Here is a 17739-nt window from a genome sequence, read left to right as displayed (position 1 = left end):
TTCCAACTTCCAAGTCTGGATTGATGTGACAACCCCTTTTCCAAGTTTCTCTGCAAGAAATAATAATTATCACCTCTCTTTTTGCCCGCAAAGTGTCCCGGCAGCAGGACATGCCAACTGCAATGGCGAACATTTGAATTGGAGGCGCACAAACGCCTCACGCGCGTGCCAACCCTACCGCTGGCAAGGTGCCCTCTCTTGTGAGCGAGCAACAGAGGATGGATTCTCCTCTGCCTCTGGCAAGTGGCCCTCTCTTGTTACACTCTCGCTCTACGATAACCTCAGCAGCATTGTAATTACCCATTGTATTTCTCTCCCGCTGCAGGAACTTCAATGGGTGTTTGGAATCTCAAGCGATGTACGGGGCGGTGTTGTAGATCTTCGTACTGGCACAAACAAGAGTACCATTGCCTATGCAGCTGGTCATACTCTAGTCACTTACAACCGCTCTCAGCATCGGCAGGTTGGCGTCTATGGACTCTTTGCTAGAGATGGCTTGCTTACTAGGAAAGCTAACTATGCTTGCATACACATATTGAAATGGCTCGTCACTTGTTAAACAGAACAGTTTAGACATGCATGCACTTTCATGTGAATGGAACGTAATGAGAGTGAATCTTCTTACGCACAACAATCAACATGATCTCTCTGATGCCATCTGTGGGTAGTTTTTTTTTCTTGGGTGCAGAGTTTTCTGCAAGGGCACATTCACCGCATAAATTGCCTCTCTGCTTGTCCAAAGAAGAAATATATTGTCTCTGCTGACTGTGGCCCTGATGCTATCCTCATCATCTGGAATTGCGAAACTGAACAGGTTCTTATGCCACAATAAAAACAAAGAATCAATTCAGTCTTTCCAGCACTTCAAAATATGTTCATTACTCAGTATGACTGTAGTTTCCAGGGAACATCTTAATGTGGACCACATCACGTCGAAAGATGGGAGACCTTGGAAGTGTCCTCATTTTAGAAAGGCCTTGCACTTAGAAAACATGAGCTTCTATATGGACCACAGAGTTGTTGGATTTACTAGATCTAGAGGCTCTTTCTTTGAATGGGAATGCTCTTTCTTTTGAATGCTCTTTTCATCCTCACAAAATAACCGTTCACCTACCACAGAGTTGTTGGAGTTACTAGATCTAGGGGCTGTTAGGAGGGTGAATTTTAGTGGGCTTATCTATGAGCTATACGAAAAGAGCATTAGTGGGTACTGGAGCTTGTGCGAATGCTACGAACTATTGCTAAACTAAAGGCAAAAACTGTTCCCACTTAGACTGTTGAATGATGAAAATGCCAATTGATTGAATTTCAGTTTGCTCATCAGAGAGTGGATGAAATGATCATGAGGAATTCATATATGTGCCAAAATTTTCAAAAGATGCACACCAAAAGTGTGATGTGAACTTAGTATTATGATCAGAAGTTGCTGACTTGGGTAGACCACATATATCCTATGCAGTCACATTGGCCGTGCAAAGGATAACATGCAAAGTTTATGAAAGTGATCACCTAGAGACAAACATTGTGTGTTCTGTGCAGAAGAAAAAGGTGGAAAATTAGTCACAAAATCCGTAGTTATGTCCTCAAAAGGTCTCTCAAGATAGGCAAAGACATAATAAGACCGGATACGCAAAGACATAAGAAGGTCTTATTGCTTACCATGGGGACTTTAACTTTTTGACATACAATACATTTTGTTACGTAACTATACACATCCTTATGCATCTTTGGCCAATAAAAGAATCGCTCAATCTTTTCTAATGTAGCATTTATACACCTACGGCCACCTGTTAATGCATTATGTGCGTCATGGAAAATTGGTGCTTTGTGAGAAGTTAAGACACATAAATGGTTCTTAAAGAAAATCCACCTGTCCCTAATCACATAATTGCACGAACCTTGTATGTTTAGTGCTTACAACCAATGCTTTTCAAATTACGAACCCATGTGGTTATTTTTCAGATCATCAAAATCAACGCTTTTAATAGAGAGAAAAGGATGACGCTCAAGAGAGAGAATCTAGCCTTTCCTACTCAGTGCATCTACAAATAGGTTAGCTTTGCTAGTCACATACTCTTATCAAAGCGCCAAATTGTTCAAAAATTGAGACCAATGTGCTTGCCTAGCACTCCAATGCACACTAGGCATAGACTGAAGCTATTTAAGTGCTTGGTGATCTGTGCAAACCACAACTCATACCCATAAATGAAGTGCTTCGAACGCTCAATGCATAAAGTATAGAGAGAAGTTTCTTATGATAGACATAATAAGGATCTCATTTTCCAGACTCAAGGCATGGCATCACTGTAACTCTTTTCCCGACTCTACTCCTAGATTCCTCTTCTCGCAGATGATCTTAGCATCAACTTTGCGTTCCTGGCCGCGAATCCTTCCTTGGGAATCTCAGCTCCTTGATTTCATCTCGAGAGTTTACTGCTCTCAGATCCATGGATCTACTTCCAAACTTAGGATATGAAAGCCTTGGGCTGATCTGGCTCTCGTTCCTCAAAGAGCTTTTCTCCTGTAGAGGCTCATGCCTTCCTGTGCTCCTACTCCCTCGTGAAGAGAACGTGCAAGTGCAAACACACTTAGAGACCGAACCATGAAACCATTACCTGTGAAGTCTCGAAACTCGAAACGCAACTCGGTTCTCAAAAAGCAACTTCCTGAAAGAGATCTCTTCGCAGAGAACCCCCTCTTCTAATCCTACACATATAAGAGGTGTGTTCTCGGGTTCCTTCTCGTAAATCAGCCCCGTCTACGACATCTGTAGGCTGAAAACAGAGAAAAACAGCAACTTTTCACAATGGAAACAATCTCCTTAGGCAATTCTTAGCGCTGGAACTCGCCTTCTTGGTCTTGGTGACATCCGGTGTACTTGGGGTAACCATGGGAGTCACTGGAGGCATCATCTTGGCGGCCGAAATCTGCAGCAGCATCTCCTTGCCTTGAGCGCTAGCTTTTTTTGGTCTCAATACGTGAGAGGGCACTTAGAGAGTGTAACAAACTTGGACACCCCAAGTCAAGATTCTACCGTGACACAGCAGAGATTCACTTCAAAACAGTTCACAAAGACGACACGGCCCGGCGTAGTTCCGTGCCAAGAGGTATTGGCCCCATAGACTGGCGCCCCTTTCGGTATTTCTTTTTGTATTAATCTGTGTGCAAAGTACAAGAGAGTCCGCGGGAACTCACACTAAGATTCTACGTCCAGATGCCTTTAGTAATGAGGCCCTTGGACTTATTTATTCTTACAAGGAATGCCCAAAAGCAGAGCCCCAAAAGTTTAAACTCAAAAGCTTCTTAAACTCAAAAGCAAATGTAACCCAAAAGTTGTCAAATTCAGCCAGCGTAATTTCTGGAAATCCATACGCACTGCCACATCAGCAAGTCATTGGAGAATCTGCCACGTCAGCAATCGGTGAAATTTGCGACGTTCGTACAGTTTGCCACGTTAGCCTGTCGGCGCATTTTACGGCGCGTTTTTCGGGGCCTGCTACCACGTCATCAGTGTGTGTGTGTGTTTGTTCGGCAAACACACACACACTTTTTTTTTGTAAATCTGCTTTGATTAATTTACAAGTGGGAAACCTCAAAGCGAGGAAAACCCACGAAAAGAAAGGGATACAAAAGACGGAGCACTATAAGGCTCCGAAGGCTAGAAACAGTCAAAGTAAATCCTATAGGCATCAAGAGTGACGTCTCCAGCTTCATAGGCAAAATGCAGCGCTTGACCAAGAGATAATTTGAAATAGGGAAAGGGGTCAACAAAAGTGCCCTGGAACATTAAGGAGTTTCTATGATGCCAGATGGCCACATACTCCAAAATCTGACCTAGGTGAAGAAGACCGCAATCTGAGATTGTGATGACCGAAGCACCCCAAAAAGCCAAAATCGTCTATGAAAAGAGCCGGAAGGAAAACGTAGTCGAAGAGCAGCTGACACTTGCCGAATGAAGGCTCTGGAGTGACGACAACACCACAGCAAGTGTGGCACGGTCTCCTCAGCTTCAAGGCATCTGGGGCAGCGGGAAGGCGCAATATGCCGAGCATGCAACACACTGCCAACAGGTAAAGCTCCCACCAAGCACCGCCACAAGAAAACACGTTCCTTCAAAGGCAGACGACTTTGCCAAATGCGAGACAATGCGTGTTGCCACCACAAGGATGACTTGGAAAGCGACCACAGCTGATTACCCCGATGCACAATCCATACATCAGACTGAAGAATGGCATAGACACTGGCAGCTGAGATGCAGTCCAATCTAGTAGTAGCCAGATTCCAATTAGAGAAGCGAGAGTCTTCATCCAACGGAGGAATGGGCGAATGAGCAGCAAGCATGTTTTGAATCTCCCGCCAGAGAGGAGAATAGTGAAGACCCAACCGAAAGCGGGAGACGGCATCAGCAAAAGAAAGAACATAACCCGAGTCATCAACCACCTGATGCACCTGACAGATTCCTTTTCGGGAAAGAAAATACGCTTGGTGAGGAGACCGTTGAACCAAAGTCGAAGCAAAAACACTGCTCCAGTGCAGACTCTCCAAGCGAAGAGAGTTACCCCCAGAGGATTGTCGACCATCCCAAGCCAAATGTGAAGTGACAACCTTCCAATCAACAATTAGAGAAGAAGTGAATGGACATCCAGGAATGTGTCCTTCAAGCTTCCTAAAAACAACATCCCAATAAGTCAGTTGCCAATGACCAAAAGAAGGGGTGACAATGTGCGCACATAAATGTGTGACCATGAGAGCCCAGGGTTGCTGCTGCTCCACCAAAACTGGCAACAACATAGCTTTTGGAGCCAGAAGATGACGTCTCAAGTCCAAAATATTCAACCCTCCAAGCCGCTTGGGAGAACATAGCTTGTCCATAGATAAAAGCCGGATGCCCCTCTTGGTAGACGAGGTCCGCCAAAAATGTTCTAAAATATTGGACATGAGAGACTGCAAGCGCAACCGAGGCTAGGATAACAAAGGTAAGTAAAACTGCACATAAGCCACAAGGATGCATTGGACAATCTTGAGACGCACATGAAGTGGCCACGTGGACAGTTTCCAATAATTCAACTTGGAATGTAGACGTTGGAGCACCCAATCCGTTTTCTTCATAGTCGATACATTCCAACCCAGCAGATAACCCAAATGGCGAACCAGAACATGGGGAGGAACAATCTCCCCAGGCCACAATATCCTATGCCAGTCACACTCTTTCAAAGGCAATAGCTTGGATTTGCAAAAGTTAAGTTTGAGACCTGCTGCCAATCCAAACAAGTGAAGAGTATGCATAATGTGTTGTAGATCATCATAGTTATTACGAGGCATGAACAAAGAGTCATCCGCATAAGCCTGACCAACAAACTGTCGTCCAGAAGGTAAAGTAAGGCCATGTAGCCTACCAGTGGAGGTCAAGGAATCCAAGTACATAAACAAGGGATGAGTAGCGATCGCATAAAGCAAAGCACTCAGAGGGCAGCCCTGTCGGTACAGCCCTGCCGTACCGACTGTCCCAAAGGCCAAGATTCTGTGAGAGAACCATCCAGCATGTAACAGACTTGGACACTCCAAGTCAAGAATCAACCGCGACAGCACCAAATAACCACTTCAAAACAATTCAAAGATCACAATAGATTTGCACTGGCCCGGCAGAGTTCCGTGCGTAGAGATATTGGCCCCAAAGACTGGCGCCCCTTTCGGTATTTCTTTTTATATTAATCAATCATCAAAGTACAAGAGAGCGGTTAGGGTTTCACTCTCAGACTCTGCGTCCAGATGCCCTGAGAAGTGAGGCCCTCACCACTAATTTAAAGGTTACAAGGGATGCCCAAAAGCAGAGCCCCAAAAGCTTTTAAAATCAAAAGCATCAGTTCTCTCTCTCTCTTAGAGAGTCTTTTCTCTTTTTTTCATTAAAAAAAAGCAAAAGCAAAATTCGCGTCGCTCATCATTTTCCATTGTTTTTTTAATAATAATCCGCCTCTGCGATTTCCAAAATTTAGGGTTTTTGGCAAAAATTAGGGTTTGCAGGAATTTTAGGGTTTCTGGCAGAAATTAGGGTTTCTGCTGTCCGCCACGTCATCACTTTGTGACATACCCCCCTCTTGAAAGCATTGTAATTGACCGCGATTACGCCTGCAAAACCGACAAAAGCCATAAACCGTCTTAGCAGACACTGACTGTTAGTACCTACGTACTAGGAACGCACATCTAGCACATGTACAAAATCGACAGTCACATCACACGACATCACAGGACATCACCAGACATCACAGGACATCACATGACATTCAACATTCATTCGGATCTTAGACCATGATTTATCGGCAACGTAGGTAGCAATCACATCTAGGTCCAATCGGGACCTCAACGATGTCCGATTGACTAACCCCTATTGCAACCATGTCTATACGAGATCAATCAGACCAAAATGCTGCAGTCATTTCGGCTATCAGTTCCGTCACTCACAAGAAGTCAAGAAGAAATCAGTATCATAATTAGGAATTCCATTTCATAAAGTCATCCAGCAGAATACTGTCAGCTCTCAGTATCCCTAAAGCTCAAAGAGACATCAGTGACTTTAGTATCAAAATCGAGGCATCTGTTGACAAGGGAGCGGAGTGACTCCCCTCTTGTGCATCCCATTGCACCAGATCTCCGGCCAAGCTGAATTCTGGGTTCCGTTTGGAGTAGACTATGCTAAACCAAAACATCGAGGTAAAGTTTCACAATCCGAGGAGTATCTGCTAGGTCCTCCTCCTCCATCCACTTCGCATCAAATGCAGGAAAGTTCTTGAACTTAACCAAGAACCGCCTTCGGACTTTACCTTTCTTCGTATCATTATGTGCCAAAATCTGTTCAGGAACAAGGATCTCCTCGTTTTCTTCCACTTTGGGTTGCTCATCAGGCTCCCCATCATCAGGCACATCACCCTTAACAGGTTTCAAGAGACTCACATGCAATGCATTGTGAATCCTCCAAGTATCTGGCAGTTTCAATCGGAAGGAGACATCATTTATCTTGTTAGTAATCTGGAAAGGTCCGTAGTATCACATACTAAGCTTTGGAAAAAGCCTTTCCTTTCCCTTTTTCTTTCTTAGCGTGCCTTCTCAAAAGTAAGAGCACCCAATCATCCTCCTTCAGTTTCCAGTCGCGACGATGGCGATCCGCTGCCTTTTTCTGTCGTTCTTGAGACTTCTGCAAAGTCTCGCGAACCTTGGCAAAAGCCGTATCCAAATCTCGCAAATATTCATCCGCTTCAAATTTCTAATCTTTCGTGCTCAGGAAGGATGGAACCTTTGCAGCACTTTCAACAATCTCACATGGCGTCTTCCCCGTCGAAGAGTGTATCGTGTTATTGTAGGCAAATTCCACCAAAGGTAAGTTCTTTTCCCATTGAGTCTTCTGATGCGAGATACAAGACTTCAATAAATCTAAAATCACTGAATTGGCAATCTCAGATTGCCCGTCAGTCTGCAAGTGGAATGATGACGAGAACTGCAACCGCGTGCCAATGTTCTCCCAAATTTCCTTCCAAAACAAACTCATAAATCTGGGGTCTCTGTCGGAGACAATCGTCTCAGGCGTGCCATGTAATCGGAAAATCATCGTGATCATTCTGTATTCTCGGGAGATAAAAAAAACTGAAATCCATTTCAATATTTTCCTAGGGGCGGGTGGGTATGGGTAAAGGCTGTAACAATCCCTGTGCCTTATGCCTGTCAAACTTGACCTTCTGGCATACCAAGCAACTGCGCACAAACTCTTCCACATCCTTCTTCAGTCTCTGCCAAAAGAAATCTCTCTCTACCCCTTTCATGGTGGTAGCAATGCCGCGGTGACCCGTAAAAGGTGGACAGTGGCAATCAGTTATAACCTTTTCCCTCAACGGCTGTGTAACGCACAACATAGTCTTTGTCATCAAGTAGCCTTCCCGAAGGGAGTATCTAGCTACTGTCTCCCCATCCCGTATCCGTGTGAAAATATCTGCAAAATCTATATCTGTGGCACACTGATCGACCATATCCTCGAAGCTCCTATGATGTATCGCGGAAATAGCCAAAACCAACGGTTTTCGGGACAAAGCATCTGCCACCACATTCTTCTGTCCGTGCACATGGACGATCTGGAAGTGGAACTATGACAAGATGTTCGTCCACCGCATCTGCTTTTCCGAAAGCTGCTTCTATGACAAGAAGTAGTAGCGCCAACGCTGATGGTCTGTAAAGACAGTGAAGTCCGCTCCGAGTAGGTAATGCCGCCACTGAGCAAGAGCGTGGATAACAGCCAAAAGCTCTTTCCCATAGATCTGTGCTGTCATCTCCGGCCTAGAGAACAAACGGCTCTCGTAAGCTATGACATGGCCTTCTTGCATCAAGACCGCACCCAGACTGCGACCACAAGCATCACAATATACTTCAAATGACTTCTGCAAGTCCGGCAAAGTCAAAATAGGTCCCGTAGTCAATTTCTCTTTCAATGTCCGAAAGGCAGTCACCTCTGTGGGTCCCCACGAAAAAGGTACTCCTTTCTGTGTCAAGGTATGCAAAGGGGAAGCAACCTCTGCAAACTTTCGTATGAACCGCCTGTAGTACGAACACAGTCCCAAGAAGCTTCCAACTTTATGGACATTCCTCAAATCGGGCCAATCACGGATAGTCTCTATCTTGGCCGGGTCCATTTGCACTCCTGCTGCTGACACAATGTGTCCCAAAAAGTGTATCTCTGGTAGGAAAAAATTCACTTTTTTTTTTGCATTAATCACTAGCGTGTGATCTCGTAATGCCTGAAAGACTTGAAGCAGATGATCTCTGTGTTCTGCCTCATTCTTCGAGAAAACAATGATGTCGTCAAAGAAAGTGCCAACAAATAGCCTGTACTCTCGAAAAATCCTATCCATCATCCGGTTAAATGTCGCAGGAGCATTGGTTAAGCCAAAAGGCATCACCAAAAACTCAAATAACCCAAAAGTCGTCCGAAAAGCTGTCTTGTAGACATCTCCTGGCGCTATCCTGATCTGATGATATCCACTCTTCAAGTCAATCCTGCTAAAGCACGAGGATCCCTGTAACCTGTCGAGTATATCATCGATCCTAGGAATCGGAAATCTGTTCTTGATGGTGATTTCGTTGAGAGTGCTATAATCGATGCACATTCTCCAAGATCCGTCTTTCTTCAAAACCAACACTGGAGAGCAATACGGTGAAGTACTAGGCTGGGCAAGACCCTTTTCCAAGAGGTCTTTCACTGGGTTCATAATCTTTTCATTCTGTACTCGGCTCACACAATAAGGTGGCCGATTCGGTGGCGTGATTCCAGATATCAGATCAATGGTATGATCTTCAGGCCCTCTCAAAAGCAATCGGCATGAGCGTGGAGAAAAAAATCTTGGCGTTCTTTTCTTCAGGTCAAAACATATTCAACCTTTATCCATCGTTCAGTTCTCCCAAAAGAATGAGTAAGAAAACTGAAGTTCATCAAGTACAATCTCTAAGCCCTTCATTTATCAAAGTCGCTTTCTCGGCCCGGTAGTCAACCACGGCGTAGTTCTTGTGGTACCAAGGGATCCCGAGTAGAACGTCACTCGCGTGCCTTGAACACCCCTGTCATTGCAAACGAAGTTTGCCAATGCTCGGTGTAATGGCAACATCCCATCCGGGTGCCGGTTGAACTACTTCCGCCTGTGGCGTCAGTCTGTCGGGCGTAGTTCCAAATCGAGCCGCCAATTCCAAGTGAAAAGAAGTTGGCCTTGGCTCCTTCAAAAGAGTTTCCTGATCCTTCACTTTGCCCCGAAAGCGGCAAAGTTTGTACTTTCATTCATTAGATTCGGTGCAGGTCCCACGCCATGTGGTACCAGTTCTGCTTTTCTATCTGCCTTTTCTGCCACATTCCTCAGCTGCTCTCGAACTCTCAGACCTGTCGTCGTCTTTATCATTCTGTTCTTTCTGTGCCTTATCAGGGCACTTCGCGGAAATATGTCCATGTTCCCCGCATCCAAAGCACTTCCCCTCTCTGATGAAGCGAGCTCTCTCCTCAGGAGTAAGCTTGGGTCGTGCATCCTTTTTTTTCTCTGGGTTGCTCTTTTTCATTCTACTTTCATTCCCAGAAGTCTGTTCGGCTCGTTGTGTCATGGCCTCATTTGTGGGGTAGGTCAGACTGCCAGAGTGAATGGCAAAGCCCCGCTTCGCACGACTCATCAACTCCTGAACACAAGTTGACTTCTGTTCCAAGCAGTGATTTCGGATCTCTGTAGGTAAACCCAAGGTAAACCGCTCAATCTGTTCTCTGAACGAGATCTTCTTGAATGAAGAGGCGGGGTAGAAAAGAGCTCCAGAATCTTTCACAATAAGAATTAACTGTATCGCTCTTGGTCATCATCTCGCTCAAGCTCTTGAGTCAACCAAGAAGAAATAAAAAGCCTCTTGAATTTCAGCCATGTAATTGGCACAGTCTTGCTTAATAGAAGCATGGACCACCAAGTACGAGCATTCCCCTTAGAGTAAGAGGCAGCTCTCCGAATCTTGGAGTGCTCTGAATAGCGTCCTCCCGCGAAAGCGATGTCAAACTGCTGTATAAAAGACAAAGCCTTCGAAGCATCTGAGTATCCTGAAAAGTATCAAACTTGATCGAGTGGCCACCTTCCTTAAACTCTCAGACTTTCTTGCTTTTATCTTCGAGAAAGTCATACTGGTTGGCCTTGTAAAAAATTCTTCTTGTTCGCATAAAACTTTCCGTCATCGGAATCTGAGCTGTCTGTAGACGAGTCCTCAGTAGAACTGTCAGTCTATGGGCGAGATGTAGCCTTCTTTGCCTTTTTCTTGTCCTTTCCGAAGCTTTGTATCTTGCTTCGCTTTTTGCTTTTTTTGTCTTCTTCGCTCTAATCCGAGGAGCTAGAAGAACTGTCAGAAGAAGAAGAAGAAGAACTGGGTACTCCTTCAAATCGAACACGCTTCTTCCGTTTCTTTGCCTTGTCAAATGTCAACCGACGACCCAAATATCCCGGGAAGTCAGTGCCTTTCTGCTGCTTTTTGCCGTGCTTTTTGTCTTTCTTTTGCACGTCGAAAAGCTGAGCAATCCGTGCATCAACCACGTTCTCCAGTTCCTGCTCCGTATATTTTCTTGGAGGCAGAAGGTTTCTTGAGAGCGGGTTTCGGGAGTGGTGTTGTGGTTCTCTGCCACTCCATCTGTACCTCTTTCAAAGAGGTCTGGTTCATATATTTTGCCATCTTCGGGTCCTTGGCAAAATTGAGCATCATCTTTGTTGCATCGCCAATCAATTGACGACGCTCCATCTCTCTTTGCTCCGCCTGAGTAGGCCGAGGCGGGCCATCTCTCTGTCTGAATCTTCGTTGTGATCCCAGCCCGCATCTCCAGATGCAGAGGGAGTCGACTGATCATTGCCTGAAGCCATAGGTGCCGCAGAAAAAAAATTCGGGGATCGGATTTCCCGTAGAAGAGAAATCGGCCGTGCTCTGATACCACTGTAACAGACTTGGACACTCCAAGTCAAGAATCAACCGCGACAGCACCAAATAACCACTTCAAAACAATTCACAGATCACAATAGATTTGCACTGGCCCGGCGGAGTTCCGTGCCTAGAGATATTGGCCCCAAAGACTAGCGCCCCTTTCGGTATTTCTTTTTATATTAATCAATCATCAAAGTACAAGAGAGCGGTTAGGGTTTCACTCTCAGACTCTGCGTCCAGATGCCCTGAGAAGTGAGGCCCTCACCACTAATTTAAAGGTTACAAGGGATTCCCAAAAGCAAAGCCCCAAAAGCTTTTAAAATCAAAAGCATCAGTTCTCTCTCTCTCTTAGAGAGTCTTTTCTCTTTTTTTTTTAAAAAAAAAAGCAAAAGCAAAATTCGCGTCGCTCATCATTTTCCTTTTTTTTATTTTTTTATTTTATAATAATCCGCCTACGATTTCCAGAATTTAGGGTTTCTGGCAAAAATTAGGGTTTGCAGGAATTTTAGGGTTTTTGGCAGAAATTAGGGTTTCTGCTGTCCGCCACGTCATCACTTTGTGACACAGCAAGCCTCCAGAAGTACTGTTTTGCATACAAGAAAAGCACGACATGGGATAGCCTAGGCCCAAAGCCCAAATGTCGCATGGTATTCGCAATGTAATCCCAAAGAACAGTATTGAATGCCTTTTCAATGTCAACCTGCATGACTAATACATCCTGTGCATTATATTTTGCATATTCCATACCAACAATGACATTTGCGAGGTTATCAGTAATTTGACGTCTCGGAATGAAGCCGTATTGAGATTGATGCAAGCCTTCATGCAGAAAGCATTTGAGTCGGTTAGCAAGCATTTTTGCCATTAATTTATATACCACAGGTATAAGTGTAATAGGCCGCCAATGTGAAAATTCTTCACACAATGCATGGTTAGGGATCAGCTTGAGCAAACCTTCTTTCCAAGAGGAGGGTAATTCGTGTTGTTCCCAAGCTGTATTTATCATGAATAATAGAGGCAACTTAAAATAATCCCAAAAAGACAAGAAGAATTCCACAGAGAGACCATCCCAACCAGGAGCTCTCCATCGACCTAAATCAAGCAAGCTGGCATACAATTCCGACTCAGTGAAAACAGCTTCCAAGTCTTGAGCCTGCCGCAACGAGAGAATGGAAGGAACATGCGATAGAAACATGTGACGCGCTTGGCGAGCTTCTCTTGTGGGAGAAGAAGGGGCCTCAAAAATCTTGCCATAATGAGAGCGTAGGGCTAGTGCTAGCTCTCGAAGAGTGGAGGTCCACTTCCCTGACGGTAATTTAACTCTCTGTATAGCTTGAGACTGCCTCGAGTGATGCAAATGCTTAAAGAATTGTTTAGAAGCACATCCTTTATTTGCAAAAGCCTGTTGACGAGCTCGAGTCTGCCATTTGGCCAATTTCCTCTCATCATTGTGCCTTAAGATTGCACGAGCAGAGAACAACTCAGTCATTTGAGCATCAGCAAGAGAAGAATGATTAGCCAAGTGCTTTAAGCGGCTACAAGCATCCTTTGCCTTGTTAACCTGTTCCCTTAATTGTGACAAATAATCCCTGCCATAATCCTGTATAACTGATTGAACACGCATAACAAAACGAAACCATGCTATGTCCAAGTCAACAAACATTTGGGATAGCAAAGGCGGGATGATATTCACAATCATAGTGCGAAAAGGCTCATGCTTGAGATGAGCATTATTGACATGTAGAAGTCTTTTCTTGGGTAGGCGATCATTGACATCAAAAGAGCCAAAACGAAGTTTCAAGCGTACAGGAAAATGATCTGAGAGACACATAGCATAATCAATCGTCATCTCGCATACAAAGTCATCATATTGTTGCATGTGAAAAAGATACCAGCGATCCAGTCGAGCGCGATACATGGATTGAACATTGTGCTGAAAAGTAAAGCCTGGATCAGGCGCATGCAAAAAGGGCCACAAATCAAGCCCATTACAGGTCGACATGAATTGGTCCCAAGATTGCCGCTCCATATGAAGCATGTGAGAATGGCTAGTAGTATTATCCGCAAGGTTTGGTGCATTATTAAAATCCCCGCAGAGAAAGGCATTGGAACGCCAACAATAAGAAGAGATAGCACTCCACAACCGTGCTCTATCTACAAAAGCTGTGTATGCATATAATCCTCCAAATTCGAAAACTTCTCCATTAACAATACATTGGATGACCATCCATCGCCCAGCTGGGTCATTAAAGACCAAGGTCGGGAAGAGTTCATGTCGAACAAGCATAAGCACTCTAGAATGGCCAGCTGATCCTGCATAAGCTATCCAGTAGCCCGCAAAGTAAGAAGTCTGTCCTGCAAATTGATGCTGATTATGCTCTTGAAGAACCACAATGTCTGCTTTACATGTATGTACATAGTGCCAGGTAAGCCGACACTTGTCGTGATTGCATAACCCACGCACATTATAGGAGATGCAATTCAAAGAACTATGCATTCTATATGGTATATACAATGGACGAGAAAACATGGAAAGAAAGGGGAGAATAAAACTCAAGTACTAGTGCCCATCGACACATCCTCCCCAACTGAAGGTGCCTGAGAAGGTGGGTCAATACCTGGACCTGGATAATTGAAAGGAAATGCACCTTGCGATGAAGAAGCTTCTCCAGTAACAACCTCCTCGTAAGAACGAACAACCTTGTCCCAAGCTTCAGCCAAAGAAGTGTTGTCATTACAAGGGAGTTTTTTCTGAGCAACATTCTTCAAGGGAGGCACATAATTACGAGAAGATGCCGGAACACAAGGTGTAGCAGCTTTGATTGGTTTCTTGGGCACTATCCAAGTTTGAGAGGTCGAAACCTGTTCTTTTCCCTTGTCTTTAATATTTGGAGAAGCAATAAGTGCAGACAATTGTACTTGTTTCCCCTTTCCTTTAATGGCCCCAGTTGAGGGGGAGGAGGTTGAAACTCCTTTAGTTTGAATCTCAGTAGAAGGTTCCGAAGGCGAGCGAGGTTGAGGAGCAGGGACGGCTGAAGGAGGTGGTTGTAGATTTGGTTCCGGACATTCGGACTGCATATGACCAAATTTGCCACATCGGAAGCAAGAATTGGCAAACTTGCCCCATTTAAGCTTAAAAGGGGGCTTTCCAACCATTGTATCCCTAGAATCGATCGAAATACTCACTGGTGTGGGGATATCCGTGTCCCGCAAAATACAAAAACGGTTTGTGTTTGCCTCCAGCTTAGGAGGGCAAATGACTTTGCCAAACTGAGCAGCCAACAAAGGAAGAAAATGACGCCAAGTGCGAGGAAAGTCGACCACCTTAACCCAGACGGGACACTTGTGACGAATGAGACTCTGATAGTCCTTGTGTAAGAGCCCAGGGCAGCACATGAGTCATCTGCGTATTGAAGAAAAGAGGAGACATTTCAAGCAGAGCATCCCGAGCATCCATGTCAGCCAGCAAGACTTCGTAGAACCCTCGTGCACCAAAGTAAACCCCTCGGATTGCTTGCCGTTTGAGCAGGAAATCAACCCATTGGCCTACATCTTGAGCAATAGGCATTCGACCGGGGAAAAAAAGAATCACAGCGTTAAGTGCATATTGAGCAGCAGGATCCATGAGCTCCTGTATAGGGATGCGCACTTCTATAACAGGAGCAGATCCTTCCCAGGCTTGACGTGCATCCTCGAAGTCCTCATGCAAACATTCTTTGATAAGACTCAAAGCATCCATCTCCGAAGTTTCCATGGCTTTCCGACGCTTATATATACACTGATCAGTGGAATCCATGCACTGATCAGTGGAATCCATGCGAAGCTCTCACACACACACTCTCTTCTTTTTTTGGGAGTTTTTGATATATGACTGCTATATACACAAGCAGACACACACACCAGCTAGCTGTACAAAAACACACCCCTCTCTCGCACACAAGACGACGGAAGGACCGCGTGCACGCGAAATCAAACTTCCACCCCCGACGCGCTTCGAAGGGTCTGCACAGGGTAGATGTTGTGCAGAACAGAGTCGCGCGACAGACGAGGCCGAAGGATTCACCACACACCCAAATCCCCCACAAGCGTACACACACACGCACTCGACATAGACACACACACACATGCAAGGCGGCTGTGATGCCACACACCACACACACTGCACGCGCGTGCACACACACACACACTCCTGACGTGGTAGCAGGCCCTTCATTCCGCGACGTCAAATTACTGATAATCCGAATGTCATCATTGGTATGGAGTATGCAAAATATACTCGACAGGATTTTTTAATCATGTAGGTCGACATTGAAAAGGCATTTGATACTGTTCTTTGGGATTACATTGCGGATACCATGAGACGGTTGGGCTTTGGGCCTAGGCTATCCCGTGTCGTGTTTTTCTTGTATGCATACAGTACTTCTGCAGGCTTGCAGGATGGTTTTCTCACAGAATCTTGGATTTTGGGACGGTCGGTAAGGTAGGGCTGCCCTCTGAGTGCTTTGGTTTATGCGATCGCTTCTCATCCCTTGTTTATGTATTTGGATTCCTTGACCTCCACTAGTGGGCTACATGGCCTCACTTTACTTTCTGGTCGACAGTTTGCTAGTCAGGCTTATGCGGATGACCCTTTGTTCATGCCTCGTAATAACTATGATGATGTGCAACAGATTATGCATACTCTTCACTTATTTGGATTGGCAGCAGGTCTCAAAAGTTAACTTTTGCAAATCCAAGCTATTGCCTTTGAAAGAGTGTGACTGGCATAAGATATTGTGGCGTGAGGAGATTGTTCCTCCACATGTTCTGGTTCGCCATTTGGGTTATCCACTGGGTTGGAATGTATCGGCTATGTAGAAACTGGATTGGGTGATCCAACGTCTGCATTTCAAGTTGAATTATTGGAAATTGTCCACGTGGCCACTTCATGTGCGTCTCAGGATTGTCCAATACATCCTTGTGGCTTATGTGCAGTTTTACTTGCCTTTGTTATCCTGGCCTCGGTTGCGCTTGCAATCCCTCATGTCCAATATTTTAGAGCATTTTTGGCGGATTTCGTCTAGCAAGAGGGGCCTTTGGCTTCTATCTATGGACAAGCTGTGTTCTCCCAAGCGACTAGGAGGGTTGAATATTTTGGACTTGAGACGTCATCTTCTGGCTCGGAAAGCTATGTTGTTGCCAGTTTTGGTGGAGCAGCAGCAACCCTGGGCTCTCATGGTCACACATTTGTGTGTGCACATTGTCACCCCTTCTTTTGGTCGTTGGAAACCGACTTATTGGGATGTTGTTTTTGGGAAGCTTGAAGGACACATTCCTGGATGTCCATTACTTCTCCTCTAATTGTTGATTGGAAGGTTGTCACTTCGCATTTGGCTTGGGATGGTCGACAATCCTCTGGGGGTAACTCTCTTCGCCTGGAGAGTCTGCATTGGAGTAGGTTTTGCTTCGACTTTGGTTCAACGGTCTCCTCGCCAAGCGTATTTTCTTTCCCAAAAAGGAATCTTCCGGGTGCATCAGGTGGTTGATGAGTCGGGTTATATTCTTTCTTTTGCTGATGCCGTCTCCCGCTTTCGGTTGGGCCTTCACTATTCTTCTCTGGCGGGAGATTCAAAGGATGCTTGCTGCTCATTCACCTATTCCTCCTCTGGATGTGGACTCTCGCTTCTCTGATTGGAATCTGGCTACTACCAGATTGGACTGCATCTCAGCTGCCAGTGTCTATGCCATCCTTCAGTCTGATGTATGGATTGTGCATCGGGGTAATCAGCTGTAATCGCTTTCCGAGTCATCCTTGTGGTGGCAACACGCATTGTCTCGCATTTGGCAGAGTCATCTGCCTTTGAAGGAACGTGTTTTCTTGTGGCGGTGCTTGGTGGGAGCTCTACCTGTTGGCAATGTGTTGCATGCTCGGTATATTGCGCCTTCCCGCTGCCCCAGATGCCTTGAAGCTGAGGAGACCGTGCCACACTTGCTGTGGTGTTGTCGTCACTCCAGAGCCTTCATTCGGCAAGTGTTGACTGCTCTTCGACTAGGTTTTCCTTCCGGCTCTTTTCACAGACGATTTTGGCTTTTTGGGGTGCTTTGGTCACCACAATCTCAGTTTGCGGTCTTCTTCACCTGGGTCAGATTTTGGACTATGTGGGCCATCTGGCATCATAGGAACTCCTTAATGTTCCAGGGCACTTTTGTTGATCCCTTTCCCTATTTCAAATTATCTCTTGGTCAAGCGCTGCATTTTGCCTATGAAGCTGGAGACATCACTCTTGATGCCTACAAGAT

General features: G+C 45.2%; 1 protein-coding gene across 5 annotated transcripts in view; it reads left to right on the top strand.

Moving 5' to 3' along the window:
• Window positions 1-41: 41 nt before the first annotated feature.
• LOC147428350 (cilia- and flagella-associated protein 251-like) overlaps window positions 42-17739 on the top strand; it is a 235631-nt gene continuing 217933 nt past the window's right edge. Inside the window, exons 1-3 of one of the 5 annotated variants that reach the window (XM_086496906.1) lie at window positions 42-239; window positions 326-463; window positions 689-814. In XM_086496906.1, coding sequence (XP_086353032.1) covers window positions 219-239; window positions 326-463; window positions 689-814 — 285 coding nt within the window. In that variant the 5' untranslated portion in view covers window positions 42-218. The remainder of the gene's footprint in view (window positions 240-325; window positions 464-688; window positions 815-17739) is intronic. The other 4 variants (XM_086496905.1, XM_086496908.1, XM_086496909.1 and 1 more) reach the window with 4 other exon arrangements.

This window comes from Adiantum capillus-veneris, chromosome 23 (genome assembly GCF_014529385.1).
Source record: "Adiantum capillus-veneris isolate H3 chromosome 23, ASM1452938v2, whole genome shotgun sequence".
Lineage (NCBI taxonomy): Eukaryota > Viridiplantae > Streptophyta > Polypodiopsida > Polypodiales > Pteridaceae > Adiantum > Adiantum capillus-veneris.
This window is presented reverse-complemented; position numbering and strand designations above follow the sequence as displayed.